This window comes from Vanessa cardui, chromosome 2, assembly GCF_905220365.1.
Source record: "Vanessa cardui chromosome 2, ilVanCard2.1, whole genome shotgun sequence".
Taxonomy (NCBI): Eukaryota; Metazoa; Arthropoda; class Insecta; order Lepidoptera; family Nymphalidae; genus Vanessa; species Vanessa cardui.
Window position 1 is genome coordinate 7,423,606 of NC_061124.1, and position 15,407 is coordinate 7,439,012.

Consider the following 15,407-nt stretch of genomic DNA (forward strand, 5'->3'; position numbering starts at 1 on the left):
CGGTATATTATGGCTATATGAGCAATATTAATAGTGCATAGTCGCTCACCTATCTACCACTTGAAATGTCTGATAAAAAAATGAATTTATTTCAGCTGTTCAGTTCTGTTGTCATTGGAGCCAGCGCAGCGCAGTTGATTCGAGCACGAGCAATACCAGTTTACCAACACTAATAAAAGAGAATAGCGGCTGGTCCTCATTTAGTCTGCCTCAGAGTCTCACTCGAACAAGACGTTAATTTTGCGCGAAGATATCACAGACTTATATTAAATCTAATACTAAATCGAAAGAACAAGAAGACCTGTGGATTAACATTTCAGGAAACAATTTTGTTACATCTTTTATGGAATTATTATTTTGAACGCCATAACAATTGAAACGTCGCCTCGTCTACACAGCGGTGAGTCCAGTTTTTTTTTTGTAATATGTAAATATTTATTGAGTTTCTTCATACTATGTGACTTGAATATGAGACCATAAAACTAATTTTAAATTGTCTGCTAAAGAGCCAAGTTTATTCGAAAATACGAGGAAAACGTCTATAATTTTGAGTCATTGTGCCGCTTGTTTCACTATCAATGTGTCACTTGAGCCTTATTGAAGTAATTGTTTAGATAACCTACCATACAATAACACTGATACTTCTTATTATTATTTACTTAAAATACAGTTTATTAACGTAAACAGTTTACCATTTCTATTTTTCTTCGTTAAATTTTATCGTGGTTAATTATTAAAACATTTTCTATATTTGCTGTTAGTACAAAAATATAATAAAAATATATCATCTAAAAAAGGGACAAAAACGTTTTGAAATAAAAATGTTTGGTAAAGTTTTGGTACCGGATTCTGTTACGGGCCTAATAACGTAATACTATGAGTTACGTTACAGTAAATAGCTGTATTTTTCTTCGAAATATGTATGTTAAATGTAGGAGTGGAAAGTGTGCCGCAACCACTATCCCCGCTCGATATTTTATACCTTCAATCACATAAGTATTAGATGTACTAACAATACTTTTCTCGTGTTTACTGTGAAGCATATTTTACAAATACTTTTAGAAATAATATAATTAAGAAGTACATTTTTATAATAACAATTTAAAAATAAATCAAGATTTATCATCGGTATTAATTGACAAATAATAATTTATAATTAATTCTGAAAATATTTAAAATTTGATTGAAAATTCAACAATCATAATAACACATTTTGCATCGAGCAATGTATACAATGTAGGTAAATAAAAAAGTATGTAGGAATTTACTATATACATATTCAAACTTTACGATTTTTTATTCTTTTATTTTGATTTTTTTTTAATTTGTTTTGTTATAAAATTCTTCTATTTGAATGATATATGCCATTCGGTTTGGCCTTTCAATGAAAGTGATCTCCTATCGTATTTTGTTATGGAGTTTTTTGGGTTTTCCAATATAATATACTTTTGGGAGTTGGCTTACTTTGTGTGTGTCTAGAATTAACAATCAACAATTATCTACTGTGTCACGCTAATATCTCTACCAGGTGCCAATGTCAATGTTTCTAAGTAGGTACTTGAAACGCTTTGGCAAAATTGTTGATAAATCTCTCTATGGCACACATTTTCAGAGTTGATGAACCAACTCAATCTCTTCACGCGTCTAATTCTTTGTACATATCATGGCTATTCTAGAGCGACTTCTGTTATATCTTATAAGCCTAAAAGATCGGGTGTTACTGTCACACTTCTATAGTTATTGACAACGCAGAAGTTCATACCGAGCTCCCTTGAATTTACGAAGTGATGGATTAATAATCTATTCCAAGAGAAAGCAAAGCAGAATACACAATATTTGCAAATTGTTGCGAAATAATTAGTCGAGCGCTTGATTAATCGATGGTATTGACTATGGTTTTGCGAAAAATTGGCGATTTGAACAAAAACGTCATCTAATCTGTTATTGGAAAATTAAAGTGGATATAAATAGTAGAGTTTAATAGTGTTGTAATATATGTATATGTAATAATATAATAATCATAGTCTCTTAGTAATGCACGATATTACTTATTTATTAGCAAATTCCATGAAATACGTAAATCTAAAGTTTGTATATTACTTCTTGGATTTGGTTGGTATAGACTGTAGTACCTTTAAATATGGAACACATGTATTAAAAGTAGGCATAGTTAATAAAAATTTATGGGAACCGGCGATCAATTTGGTATGATTTCTCGTTCATCATAATGATATGGATTTAAGTCTAGATTAATATGAATCGATTAGGTTCATTCAAGTAAAGGCTTACGTGAATTTAATAACCTGATAGTGTAAATCCGGGAGTTTATATATAACGATTGCCACCTGTCAGCCGAAATCTTGAAAAAAACGCGTTTTTGCAAATGTCTCATATGCGCTTTGTAGTAAGTACAAAGCTTTTTGTAGGACAATATTTTAATATAAAATTTATTTAAAATTATGTTTTTCGAGATATAGTTATTTGAACAAGATGATAACTTAATGAGTGAGTGAATGAATAAATAAAATGATGCATTTAGGTGTAGACAACGTAACATAGCGTTAATATCAACTTTTTATCTTATAATAATGCAATTGTTTAATATAAGAAGCGTAAGACATTAAGTTTTTAATTGATAATATGTAAATAATAATAAGGAGCCGAGATGGCCCAGTGTTTAGAATGCGTGCATCTTAAACGATTATTTCGGGTTCAAAACTTCAAACCCAGGCAAGCACCACTGTATGTGCTTAATTTGTGTTTATAATTCATCTTGTGCTCGGCGGTGAAAGAAAACGTCGTGAGGAAACCTGCAATTTCATCGAAATTCTGCCACATGTGCACTCCACAAACCCGCATTGGAACAGCGTGGTGGAATATGTTCCAAACCCTCTCCTTGATGGAAGCGGAGGCCTTATCCCAGCAGTGGGAAATTTACAGGCTTACTTTACTTTGTTACTTTACCTTTTTTACTACTTTATAATATAAGAAGCGTACTGATTTAGAACTATTGTTAATGACATCGTTTTTTAAATTTATAAGTACTTAAAAAGATATGGGAAAGCTGTACAAGGTAAAGCACAATATTTCCTGGACAAAGGGAGGCAAAAGTTTGTGGTATTTTACATTGTCCGAACAATTTAGATCTACCTTGTTACCACACTCTATACAGAGTCGGATTTTAAGGTGTGGAGGCCCCGGGGCCACAAAGCAGTGAGGGCCCTAGACAAACAGAAGCGTGAACACCCTAATAATTATATTATTATGAATTACTTAGTTTTTTTTTATTTCAATCAGTAAGCTATGAATTGTTTTGTATTTGTATCGGTAACTTTTAAAATATTAAATAGTAACATTATTATAATTTGACTATATCTCAGTATTTGTTAACTTGCTGAAAACTGTGGCCCCCTCTCATGTGGAGGCCCCAGGGCAGTTGCCCCGGTTGCCCTCCCCTAAATCCGGCCCTGACTCTATAAACCAAATCCTTTAATCAATCGGTATATACCCTGCTAATTTACTCCGACTCTGGGATATCTGTTTGAAAACTGAGTGAGTATATACTCAGCAGTAGGCTAGGCTTAAAACAAATTTGATGATTATAATTATGATTACCTATGTCATTTCAAAGACGGTGGTTATTATACACAATTTTTATGATAATTTGTAAAAATAATAATGTGAAAAAATCCCGATAACAATAATAACAGTTATTATTACTACATTTGCATAGCACATACATACATACATACATAGCACATACTTGGCAAGTGTATTGGACATATTTATGTCCAATACACTTGCCAAGCTTAATTTTTTGCAATCGATATTTAAAGAAAAAAAAACTGTTGGTAATGCTCAATTTACACAGTAGGTACTTATGTTTTACAAAAGTCCTGCTCGGTCGACTAAGTGTAGGATTTACATAAATAGAAATAATATGAAATTATTTTCTGCTGCATTTATTTCAAAAGATTTTCATTACATTGAATTCACGAGTAGGTCCTAATAATTTGACACGTTAAGGATAATTTTGCACTAAGTACGTAAATATTTAATGCATGAGAATATTAATTCACATATGTAAAGTAATGCAATTTGAATTAACATACCAACCTTTTTTCTGTCAAAATAATAATGTCACTGGCATATTACGTAATAAATAAAAAACTATGTCTGCTATTGATTCGATGTCAATAACATGGACCGAACCCATCGAAACTAATTGTAAATCTGTCTGCGTATTGTCCATGGCATCGCTCTTATGCAAGTATTACAAAAACACCCGGACTCAATAGCGTGCGTAAGCAGAAGAATCTTATCTAGTTTCTACTAAATTAAAAATAAAAGCTTTAAAAAAATCTAGAATAATCTAGATATTATTCGGTGTTACCGTTTTTTGAAATGTAATATGAATTATAATATAAACATATTTTTAAAACAGTTAAAACCGGTCAAGGGCAAGTTGTTCTTCAGCCAAAATTGTTTCATATTATTTAATTACCGTATATAACTAATTATTTTCAGTAGTCCATCATCTTATCTCTCTCGATATATTTGTGTCAGTAAGTTTACAATTTAAAATATTTTGTTGTATATTATTGACAGCTTAATACCTGTTAAATCAAGTAACGGTAAATTTTGACGGAGTTGGTATAACATAATTTTTTTTTAATTTGACGTCGCGGAAATATAAAGTTCTTTTTTGTGTATTTTTAAATAATTTCGCATTTTATGAAAAATTCATATGTTTATTTTGGTCATTAAAATTAACGTTAGTTTTAAACATGTTTCGATTCGGACTTAACATTCATTAATACTCGTTCCACGATAAATTAACACGCGAGTTTAGTATGGCTTTATTTAATTTAATTACAATTATTTGAGTAACTTAAGGCTTTGTGCAAACCCGTCTGGGTAGGTACCACCCACTCATCAGTTATTCTACTGCCAAATAACAATACTCAGTACTGTTGTGTTCCGGTTTGAAGGGTGAGTTAGCCAGTGTAACTACAGGCACAAGAGACATAACATCTTATTTTCCAAGGTTGGTGGCACATTGACGATGTAAGGAATAGTTAATATTTCTTATAGCGTCATTGTATATGCGTGATGGTGACCACTTACCATCAGGTGGCCTATATGCTCGTCCGCCAACCTACACAATAAAATAAAGTAAACATTATATTTTATGTATTTACCACAAAGTCTAGGCCACATTTTATTGAAATCACTTCAGCCGTTCAAGTGTGGCCGTAATACCATTATTGTAATAATGGCATTATGAAGATTATCTTAGAAGCCAAACTAAATCGATGTTTGATAATAGTTTCGTTTCTTTAACTTCTCATTATAAATAAAAGATATTTCTTTAAAATACTATCTTTGAAAAATTAATAGAATTGCATTGATTCAATGCATACTCCAACGCAATTCTATTTATATTTTCAAACATGTTTAAACCCAAAGATCATTTTAATGACAAAGATAAATACATTTATTTTCCTCGATGTCAAATTGCTTATCTAAACTACATAGTTTAAAACAAAATCGCTTTCTCTGTCCATATATGCTTAGATCTTTAAAACTACGCAACGGATTTTGATGCGGTTTTTTTTAATAGATAAAGTGATTCGAGAGGAAGGTTTTTGTATATAATACATGGAGAATATAGATGTTGATGTTTCTAATGAGATGTCGTAAATAAATAAAGTCTATAGTATATTTAGTACTAGCATTACACCCGTGAGAAGTCGGGGCGGGTTAATACAGAATATAGTTAATCCTTTACGAGTTATCATTGAGTATAATAAGTATTGACACGCTTTGTGGCCGCTTGTTGTGTAACGAATGTCGGTGACGTGTTGACTTTCTCCGCGCGCTGATCTGCAACACGAAGGGAAATACGCGCATTATGAAGCTATTGTCCAAGGATATTTGGGATTCCCTGTTTGTATTTGTGTCATTGTCGGTGAATTAAAGAGTAATTGTAACACTTAAAAATGTCCTTCTTTCAATGTACTATTTCCGTTGGAACATACGTGAATATTCAAAAATGACACATCCTTGTATGATTATACTCTGACCGGATCTACCTGTTTGGTATATAAAGATATGCGAAGGTGAAAATAATTTGCAATGGATAAATGATTTTAGAAATATTTTAATTTAAAGAACAATAAAGATTGCTTGATTTAATAATTTTGTAATTCTATTTTATTTGAATGAATATATAATATTTTATATGTATTATTTCATTGAACAACATCGGAACAAATTTACTAATATTTATCTTATAAATTAACATCATAGCGTACCTATGACATAATTTGTTTTGACGACAATCAATTCTGTGCGCTCAATAGTTCAACGATATGAAAGTAGGAGGATCTTTCTGGGTCCAAATTTATGTTAAATTCAAATGCTTATTTTTAGATGAAAACAGTTATCCGTATAAAAAAGCAATATTCTCGTGTTTTTTAAAATAAAATTTGAATGTTTACTATAATAAAACGGTTCGTGTTTCAGTATCGCACGTAAAGCCCCAGTATAAATAGAATTCGACATAGATTATAATTAATTAAAAATTCATACGTAATATGGACACGACTCAGATGGGATTTCCCATGTAATGCTCAGGGTTAACGCGACCGTGGCGTTGCTAATGTATCGTGACAAATCTTCTACAAATGCACCATAAAGGTTACTTGTGACGTGTTGGGACGTTAACATTGTTTACTATTTATTGTAATTCAAAGATCAAATATATACTAATAAGCAGGTTGTTAAGACAGGATTTTATTTATAAATTCTGATGTAGTTTTTGTTGGACGGAGCAAAGAGCACTTACAAAAGGTCATGATCAAAATTTTTACGTAGAAGTGTTGTCGCTACGGATTTTGAAGTGGGCAACATTATAAAAAAAAGAAAACATTGGCGGGAATTTAAACTCGCGCTCGGCAGAATATGCTGGAACCGGGAACATTGTGATAACTTTAATTTTCATTACTGTATCTCTTTATATATTATTTGCTTAATTTGAATAAAGAAGAACGTTATTAATATAAAGAGTTATCTTTCAACAATTAATTAACAAAAATAACTTTAGCTTACAGAAGTCTCAATAACGCAACGTTTTTATGTTTAATATGCTATGATTCATTATCTTAGTTTCTACCCGGCGTCCCCTCCACATCGTAGCATGACAGCACTAGAAAGTGATTACGAAATGTTAAAGATGAGATGAACCAACTTCTATTCGGCACTGGAAAAAATGTTTTGAAATTTTCAAAGGGTTTAATATTATTAATTGATTGATTTATTTTGTTATCTATATAAATACGCGAAAAGAAAACTTAGTGCCCCTTTTTAAGGCATTTGCATGGAGGAGTGAGCGATTCGCATCAGTGAAAGTTTTTATGGAGACGCAACGCAAATGTCAAACTTAAAAAGCAAAATTATTGACATTTCTTTGTTTTTTTTTAATCATAGCAATAACAAGGTTTTATTCAACTAAGCCTCATTATTCCTGTATTTCGTATCGTTAATTTTTTATTTCAATAACATTATTATTATAAGATTTTAAAAACAATTTAATAAAAGTTATATTCATATAATTCTAAAAGGTATTAGTTATTACTTAATTATTGGGAAGTAATAATAATTAAAGCCCTTGGGTATAGCTTCCGATCGTGTCGATTTCGAAGATGAGATTATGAAAGTAAAGGAATAGAGAGTTATTATATAACTTTTAATTTCTGTACACAATGTGTACTTTGTATAAATTATTCAATGTATAATCTTTTGTTTCAGAACCAAGATGCTGAAGTTAGGCGTACTATTGCTTTTCGCTCTATCGACATCTGTTAACAGTCAATGCTTTTACAAAGATGACGCCGCCAAGAAACCCGACCCAGCTGCTCGTTCAAGCTTATATAAAAATCAGTTGGAATTCACACTGAATCTTTTCAATACTATAAACAATGCTGTTCCTGATGACAATATTTTCTTTTCACCATTTTCGGTGTATCATGCATTACTTCTTGGTTACTTCGCCGCGGGTGGACAAACGGAGAAATCTTTAAAGGAGTCTCTTCGCATATCTGACACCCTGGTAAATATTTTAATACTGATTTTTAGAGCAAGTTATTCCATTGAAAACTGATCTTGTCGTAAGGTGCGGATTAAAATCCTAGCCTGCACCACTTAATTAGCTAGTGCCTAATTTGTGTTTATATTTATTCTCGGTCGATGAAGGAAAATATTTTTTTTCACATACACGTATTTCGCTCCGAACTCGAGACGTGTTGAATAAACATCAAACTTTTTTATCATAAAGCCTCTGCCAAGCAGTGATATCACTTTACTATTTCATGCATATGAATTGTTTGTTTTGACGCACGAATACATTTGAAACGTAAAAAACTATGAATTAATAAAAGTACCTACATATATTTTTATTCTTATTTGACATTTGTATCGATTGTGTATATGTTCAATTACATAATATGTCACAGAATGAATGTTTGCTCATGCCATACCACGCCATATTTTCAGGACAAGGTGAACTTGCTGATGGCATACAAAGTTGACAAGCGGTCGCGCGCGTTCAACAACAACAGTGACAGCTACGAATTCACGAACGCCAACAAGATGTTTGTTGACAAAGAACTTCAGTTACGCCAGTGCCTGCTTGACCTACTTGGCGAAGAACTCGAGCCACTGGTAATAATATATAAAGAAATTTTCACCTCATCTTTTCAATTAGATACGCTAATTATTTCTTGACCTACATTTGAAAGTTTTTATAGTCATCTTTACAAATAATAAAATTGGAGTGTCTGTTTTTAATATTAAAATAGGCCTTTTTTACTCAATACTCATATCTAAATATATAGAAAAGTTGAGAGTTGAATGTGTTACTTGCGCTATATCTAAGAGACGCAAGAGAGAGTAAAATTTGGACGTAGTTGTAGCCGTACTTGCGACACATCGCATTCAAGGTATTAGCTGAGTTAACAAAGCTGTTGTCTATTGATTACTGTGACTAAGCTCTTCAAATAATGACAGTGTTAGGTAGGTACTCATACGTTACTGTAAAGAAAATTCAAATCTAATATTTCTATTTAGTAATATTTATACTTGAAAACTATATTAGCTTGTCTAGCGATGTAAACGTCTGCATTAAGACCCGTTTTCGTTATTCTTCTATACTAAGTCGTAAAATTAGTAGTAAGATTCTTTCTAATAGGAGGATTTGCTTTAAGTAACTTGATTTATAAATCAGTCACCCATGGGTTTTGTGAGATACAAATCATTATCTACATCTTGAATCATTGGATTTAGATGTTTTTTATCCTATTATTTTTCAAATCATTGTACACAGTAAAAAACATTGCTGTATGGCGATAGAATTACTCGGTAGTACCTACCATACCCGTTAGTTTTATCAGTTTCAAATAAAGACTATTGGATGGTACCAGCGTTTAAAATAAAGCTTTCAACGAGTAAAATAATTTCCGTATAATGTACATACACCGTTCGTGCACTAACAGAGCGACATGATTTGAATAAAGAAAACAACGTGTTATACACTATAACCTCTTTAATTTAAAGTCGCGTTATATTATTTACAGAACTTCCGCCAAAGCCCCGAACAATCGCGTCAACATATAAACGATTGGGTGGCTCGCATCACCAAGAACAATATTAAGGACTTGATACCTGTAGATGGTGTGATGGACACTACGAAACTCGTCCTGGCTAACGCTGCATATTTCAAAGGCGTCTGGGCGTACAAGTTCCCAGCAGAGAGGACGAAGAAACAAGTGTTTTTCGTGTCTGAAACGCGCCAGACCCTCGTACCTTTTATGAGGCAGAAAGGGATCTTCCACTACAGTAACTATTTTTTTTTAATTATTATTCTCTTCTCAATAATTGCAAATAGTGAAAATCAATAACATAATTGAGACACACACAATCATTACAAATAGTCTTAATTATTGCCAATACAATTTATATGTTTTCTATGAAAGTTTGTGCCATTCGTTTATTGATATTGTTTGCTTGCAGCGGTTAGCGATGACCTCGGCGCGCAGATCCTGGAGCTTCCCTACAAAGGCAACGACATCAGCATGTACATCCTACTCCCCCCATACTCCATGAAGGAAGGTGAGAAAAAACAAATTTCGTACTCAACAAAATAATGTATTTTTAGTTTCTTTCCAGTTTCAGTTAAATTATTTATTATAACATGACTTATTAGTTGTTTGTTAGATTTGTTTAAATCTGGAATGCCAAAATTCGTTTTCAATTAAACATTTAACTAAAATGAAGGAAAAGGAATTATTTGGAATTTAAAAATTATTATACGTTTTCCCTGATGCGTTGCATAATGTCATTTAATTTTTATTACATACTGTACTGTAATGTGTCAGTCCTTACATATATATTTGGTAGAAAACATGTATACGAAACGTACTGTTTTCAACTATAATATTTCAACTATTAGTATTTTACTTAGTATAGAAATTTGGATTGTATGATATGGGTAAGAAAGTAGAAGATTCAGTATAAAATTATTTAAACATAATCTGTTCTTGTTCGAAGGAGTGACGAATATAATCGCCAACTTGACCCCGGAGCGCCTCTCAGCCGTGGTGGAGGAAAGTTACATGGGCCGAGAAGTCGTCGTCGAAATACCTAAATTCACCATCGAGAGGCATCTGCCCCTAAGATCGGTAAGTCAATTTTTCTGCTATATAATATTTTATTTATTATGGTAACATTGTAATTAGTCTATTAATTACACGTAAAATATCAAATTTATTAATAAAACGACATATCATATATGGGAATGCCTTAGAAGAAAAATGTTCATTGATTGATTATCACATTAACTTTCTGTTAAATAAATCAATTATAAATAGGCTCGCTGTGCTTGTCCCTACAAGCAAATGGCTGTATCATGCCTTATTTTATATTCCGTGTTTTGATCTTATAAGAAATGTTTCAAAGGGGCTGGCTGTGTTTGTTGTTTTATTAGACGCGTCCTATACGAAAACGCAATTCTCGACATTTGTTTACATTTTTGTTACGTATGCACATTTACAACTGAAAAGTTGTTATTTTAGACTGAACTTGAGTTGTAAGTTTATGTTCCTGTATTGCCAACACAAAAGTAATTTCGATCTGAAGAAATACATTTTTTTTCTGTAATTTTAATCCAAACATTGTTTTTTTTTAATGAATATTTTTTTTGTTTGAATCACCTAATTGCGATGCACGTGAACAAACGTTTAAACAATAATAACAATTACTGTTGGAAATAAATATAGTTATTTAATTATGTATATTAATTTACCTACATATAATTTCATCATTTTTTTATCCAAGAGACAACACACATCATTTAAAATAAATACATAATAAAATCTATTCTGGAGAGTGTTTTAAATAAACAGATAATTAATAGAAAACTTAAAACATATTTTTAATAATGAGCTGGCATTCGGAATATATTAAAGGACTCGTGAATTGTATAAGTAATACATTTTTTATATTATTTTTTCCTGTATTATGCATTTTCAATTATAATTATTATATATTGCAAAAACGTGACTTGCTAATTTGTAAATAGAAACACATAATTAATTAGTATATATTGAATATAAATTTAAAATGATTGATATGTTTCTTATTTATAACACATAATTATGATGTTGTATTAATCAATGGTTATTATAAATACTGTTTCTGTGCAATATACAATATGCACTTTAATTAGGAAATTTATTTTTATCTTTACATAGTATAAAACAAAGTCGATTACTGATGTCTTTCCGTATGTATGCTTAGATCTTTAGAATTACGGAACGGATTTTGAAGCGGTTTTTTTTAATAGATAGAGTGATTTGAGAGAAAGTATTTTGTATGTAATACGTGGACAATATTGTAAATAAACACTGATAATTTAGACAATTTCTACTATATTTAGTATTTATCTATATATTTAGCATTGCATCTGTGCGAAGCCGGGTCGGGTCCCTAGTAATAATATAATAAAACTGAAAACGCGACGATAAAGTAGGAAGTGTGTTAGTAAAACATAAAAGTATTAAAAACTTTTTTCTCTGAATTATTTCATTCGAATTTTGAAAATTCTTCATCGAATGAAAACATCAGGAAATCTCTGGTGATTGAAGAAATGTTAGGGTTAAATAATTATTATCATTTGTTTCAAATGAGTCTCTTATCTTTTTATCGTGCATTAAACTTTAAACACAAACAACTTGCAATAGCAAATATTGTTTTATCCATTCAGGATTAAATATTTTTTTAATGTATAGTAAATACTTATTTAAAAAAAAAATAGCATTGTCGGGTTTAAATTTATAAATTTAAATCAGAATTAAAAACAGCTACATGCTATATAAATCATGATCGCGTGAAATCCTGGCTGTGAAAGCTAACTAGATCTAAAACGCAAGTGTAAATAACTTTACAAATTGTCATGTCAACAGAATATGATGAAAAATGCGGCAACGAATAAAGTACGGACAGACAAACGTTTCATTAAATTAAATAGACGATATAATAAATTGCAATTCATGAAAACTTACAAAGTCGATACAAAAAAATCTTTACATATTGAGGAATCAAAAATTTTCTTGATATTTACATGGCTAAAATATACCAGGTGCACCAGGCCGTAACTTTACTGTTGATAATTAATACGTGTATACTATTTGTATCAAATCAAATCAAATCAAAATAAACTTTATTCAAGTAGGCTTTTACAAGCATTTTTGAATTGGTTCGGAAAGTAGATTCTACCGAGAAGAACCGACGAGAAACTCAGTAGTTACTCTTTTTTAACATTTAAAAATACAAAGTCATGTTAGTTAAATACAATTATTTAAATTAATATATCCTGCGTGGAAGTCAACGGATATTAGCTCCACGCTTTTTTATCTTCTATAAAATCTTGTTTTGAATATTATGCTTTTTCTACCAATGTATTTTTTACAAACGATTATCATACAAATCCCTACTGAACGTGTTCTAAATCTTTCAATATTTCAAAGGTTGCTTAGACTATGAAGTAGTTCATGACTAATTTTTTTAACTATTAATTTTGCAGATCCTAGACACAATGGGCGTGGGTGACCTGTTTAACTCATCGGCGGACTTCAGCACGCTGTCTGATGATCACGGCATTGTTTTCGATGACGCCGTTCACAAAGCAAAAATTCAGGTCGACGAGGAAGGTCAGTTGAACCAGATTTTATTCAGATGTTTTCAAAAATGGAAATAATTTATTGACTTTACGTAAAGTATATTCAAACATACAGTTATTTTGTTACATTTATACACATAAAAAGTTGGTAACATTAAAAATAATAAACGAGTCCTTCTATACGTTGAGAATATCATGAATATGATTAACAATCAAGACTCAAGAACCCGCTATATAAGTGTAATGCATATATTTTATTAACAACATCTCAAGTAAAATGTTGATACAAATTTTAAGTACCAAAAGATACGTAACAAAGTTTTTTAACAGATACGACTATTCAAAGATGATTATTAAAAGCCACGTTTTAGTTTTACCGATATACCGTTTAAAAGCAAAACACGTCACTCATTATCCGTGTCAAGTGTTTCGTGGACTCGTTCTTAATGATAGAAGGAATCATATTCAAAAGGCATCTTTGATGTTTGCAGGAACGGTAGCGGCGGCTGCGACTGCCATCTTCGGTTTCCGTTCGTCGCGGCCAGCCGAGCCGAGTGTGTTCATTGCCAACTTCCCCTTCGTTTACATCATCTACGAGCGACCTACCAACTCCGTCTTGTTCATGGGAGTCTACCGAGACCCCAAGAAGTAAACTTAACGTGATCGGGCTATGGTGACATATCAGTTCTATCTTAGTCACAATTTCATACTAAATTCGATGAAGTATTTGTACTTCTTAACAAAAATGTGTTAAAAATATCTATTTTTTTGTTAGTACTCTTGATGTCTGACTCATTTATCTCGAGCTAATCATGTCTGTAGCCTTATTTTAATCGCCGTTTTCAAGGTTTTCAGTTTTCCTTGTTTAAGAATTCACTATTTTGACTTTAACGATAATTTAATTTAAATAAACCTAGCTGTATATAATATGTAAGGCTGAATTTTGGAAAAATATTTTGGATTTCTTAGCAGTGATGTTACCTGTTGCCGACTTTAATAAATATTCGTTACTTATAAGAGTGAGAGTAATATTTATTTATTTTATTTTAACTCTGATATGACATTGGATTTATTAGCGATCGACATTGTGTTGTCATTGTTAATTAAGAAATAAAATAATGTTTTTTTATATTACTTATAAATACATTCAAGTATAAGTAGTTATAAGTGTAGTAAATTATTGTAACGCGATGATTATGAACTAGAAAATAATAACTTTAAAAACTAAAATAAATGACATTTTATTTTTTATTACAAATGCAATTTTATTTTCTTACAAAATCCTCTTCAGTACGCAAACTTTAATGCGTGTACATGTCACATATCACAGATTATAAATTTTCTTTATCATTTAAATTTATTTAAACAACAAACTTAATAGAACAGTCCCTACAACTTCGTTTAAGTAGCTTTGTTAAAAATATTTATCCAACTTATGATCAATATTTCATGCACACTTTAAAAGAAATATTCAAAATTTAAATATCCGCCTACCTGTACCAGAACAGGTTTGGTCGGATTAGAATAATAATTGCATTAATGAGATAAAACGAATTCTGTGTCCACTTTGGCTTTGTTTAAGACTATAAAATAAAAAAAAAAACGTATTTGTTTTTATTAACTTATTTATTGAACATTATAATCTGTAGACCTTGATTTGACAAGTTATTATTGGCATTTAGTAGTTATGACGTTTTGTTTGTACGCAGAGTATTTAGCCACAGAGATTATTATGCAAATGTTGTAGCTACTCTCTTTAAATTTTGTTCTGACACGATAATTGAGTAGGTTTAATATTGATAAATTAAAATAAGTAATCTAATTGTTTTCGTATTTTTTTAATACAATCTAATTTAATGCTGTTTTTGCCACCACTCCACGCAGTTGTGATTTACACAGTAACTATTTTCAATTATTTTCTGTACACCTTTAAGACTTACTGATTTAATTATTAGGTAAGTAAAAAAAAATCGATCTACAGAAAAAATATCTCAAAAATTCATTTCTAATAGTTCATATGTTTTATTTTAAATAATGTAGAACACACAATACCTAATTTTGAGAACACTTTCTTGTAATTATAGGGGCATACTGTGTATTAATCTACGAAATGTGCATAGATATATATTCGTGTACAATTCAAATACTCATTATAATTAAAAATACCCAA

General features: G+C 30.9%; 1 protein-coding gene across 1 annotated transcript; it reads left to right on the top strand.

The window, feature by feature from the left end:
* The first annotated feature begins 143 nt into the window (after window positions 1-143).
* Window positions 144-14,491, top strand: LOC124538533 (serine protease inhibitor 88Ea-like). Its single transcript, XM_047115622.1, has 8 exons — window positions 144-400; window positions 7,813-8,113; window positions 8,557-8,724; window positions 9,636-9,897; window positions 10,072-10,170; window positions 10,609-10,739; window positions 13,142-13,268; window positions 13,729-14,491. Exons 2-8 carry the CDS (start codon window positions 7,820-7,822, stop codon window positions 13,887-13,889), a joined length of 1,242 nt encoding a protein of 413 aa, XP_046971578.1. The 5' UTR covers window positions 144-400; window positions 7,813-7,819; the 3' UTR covers window positions 13,890-14,491.
* The last annotated feature ends 916 nt before the right edge of the window (window positions 14,492-15,407 follow it).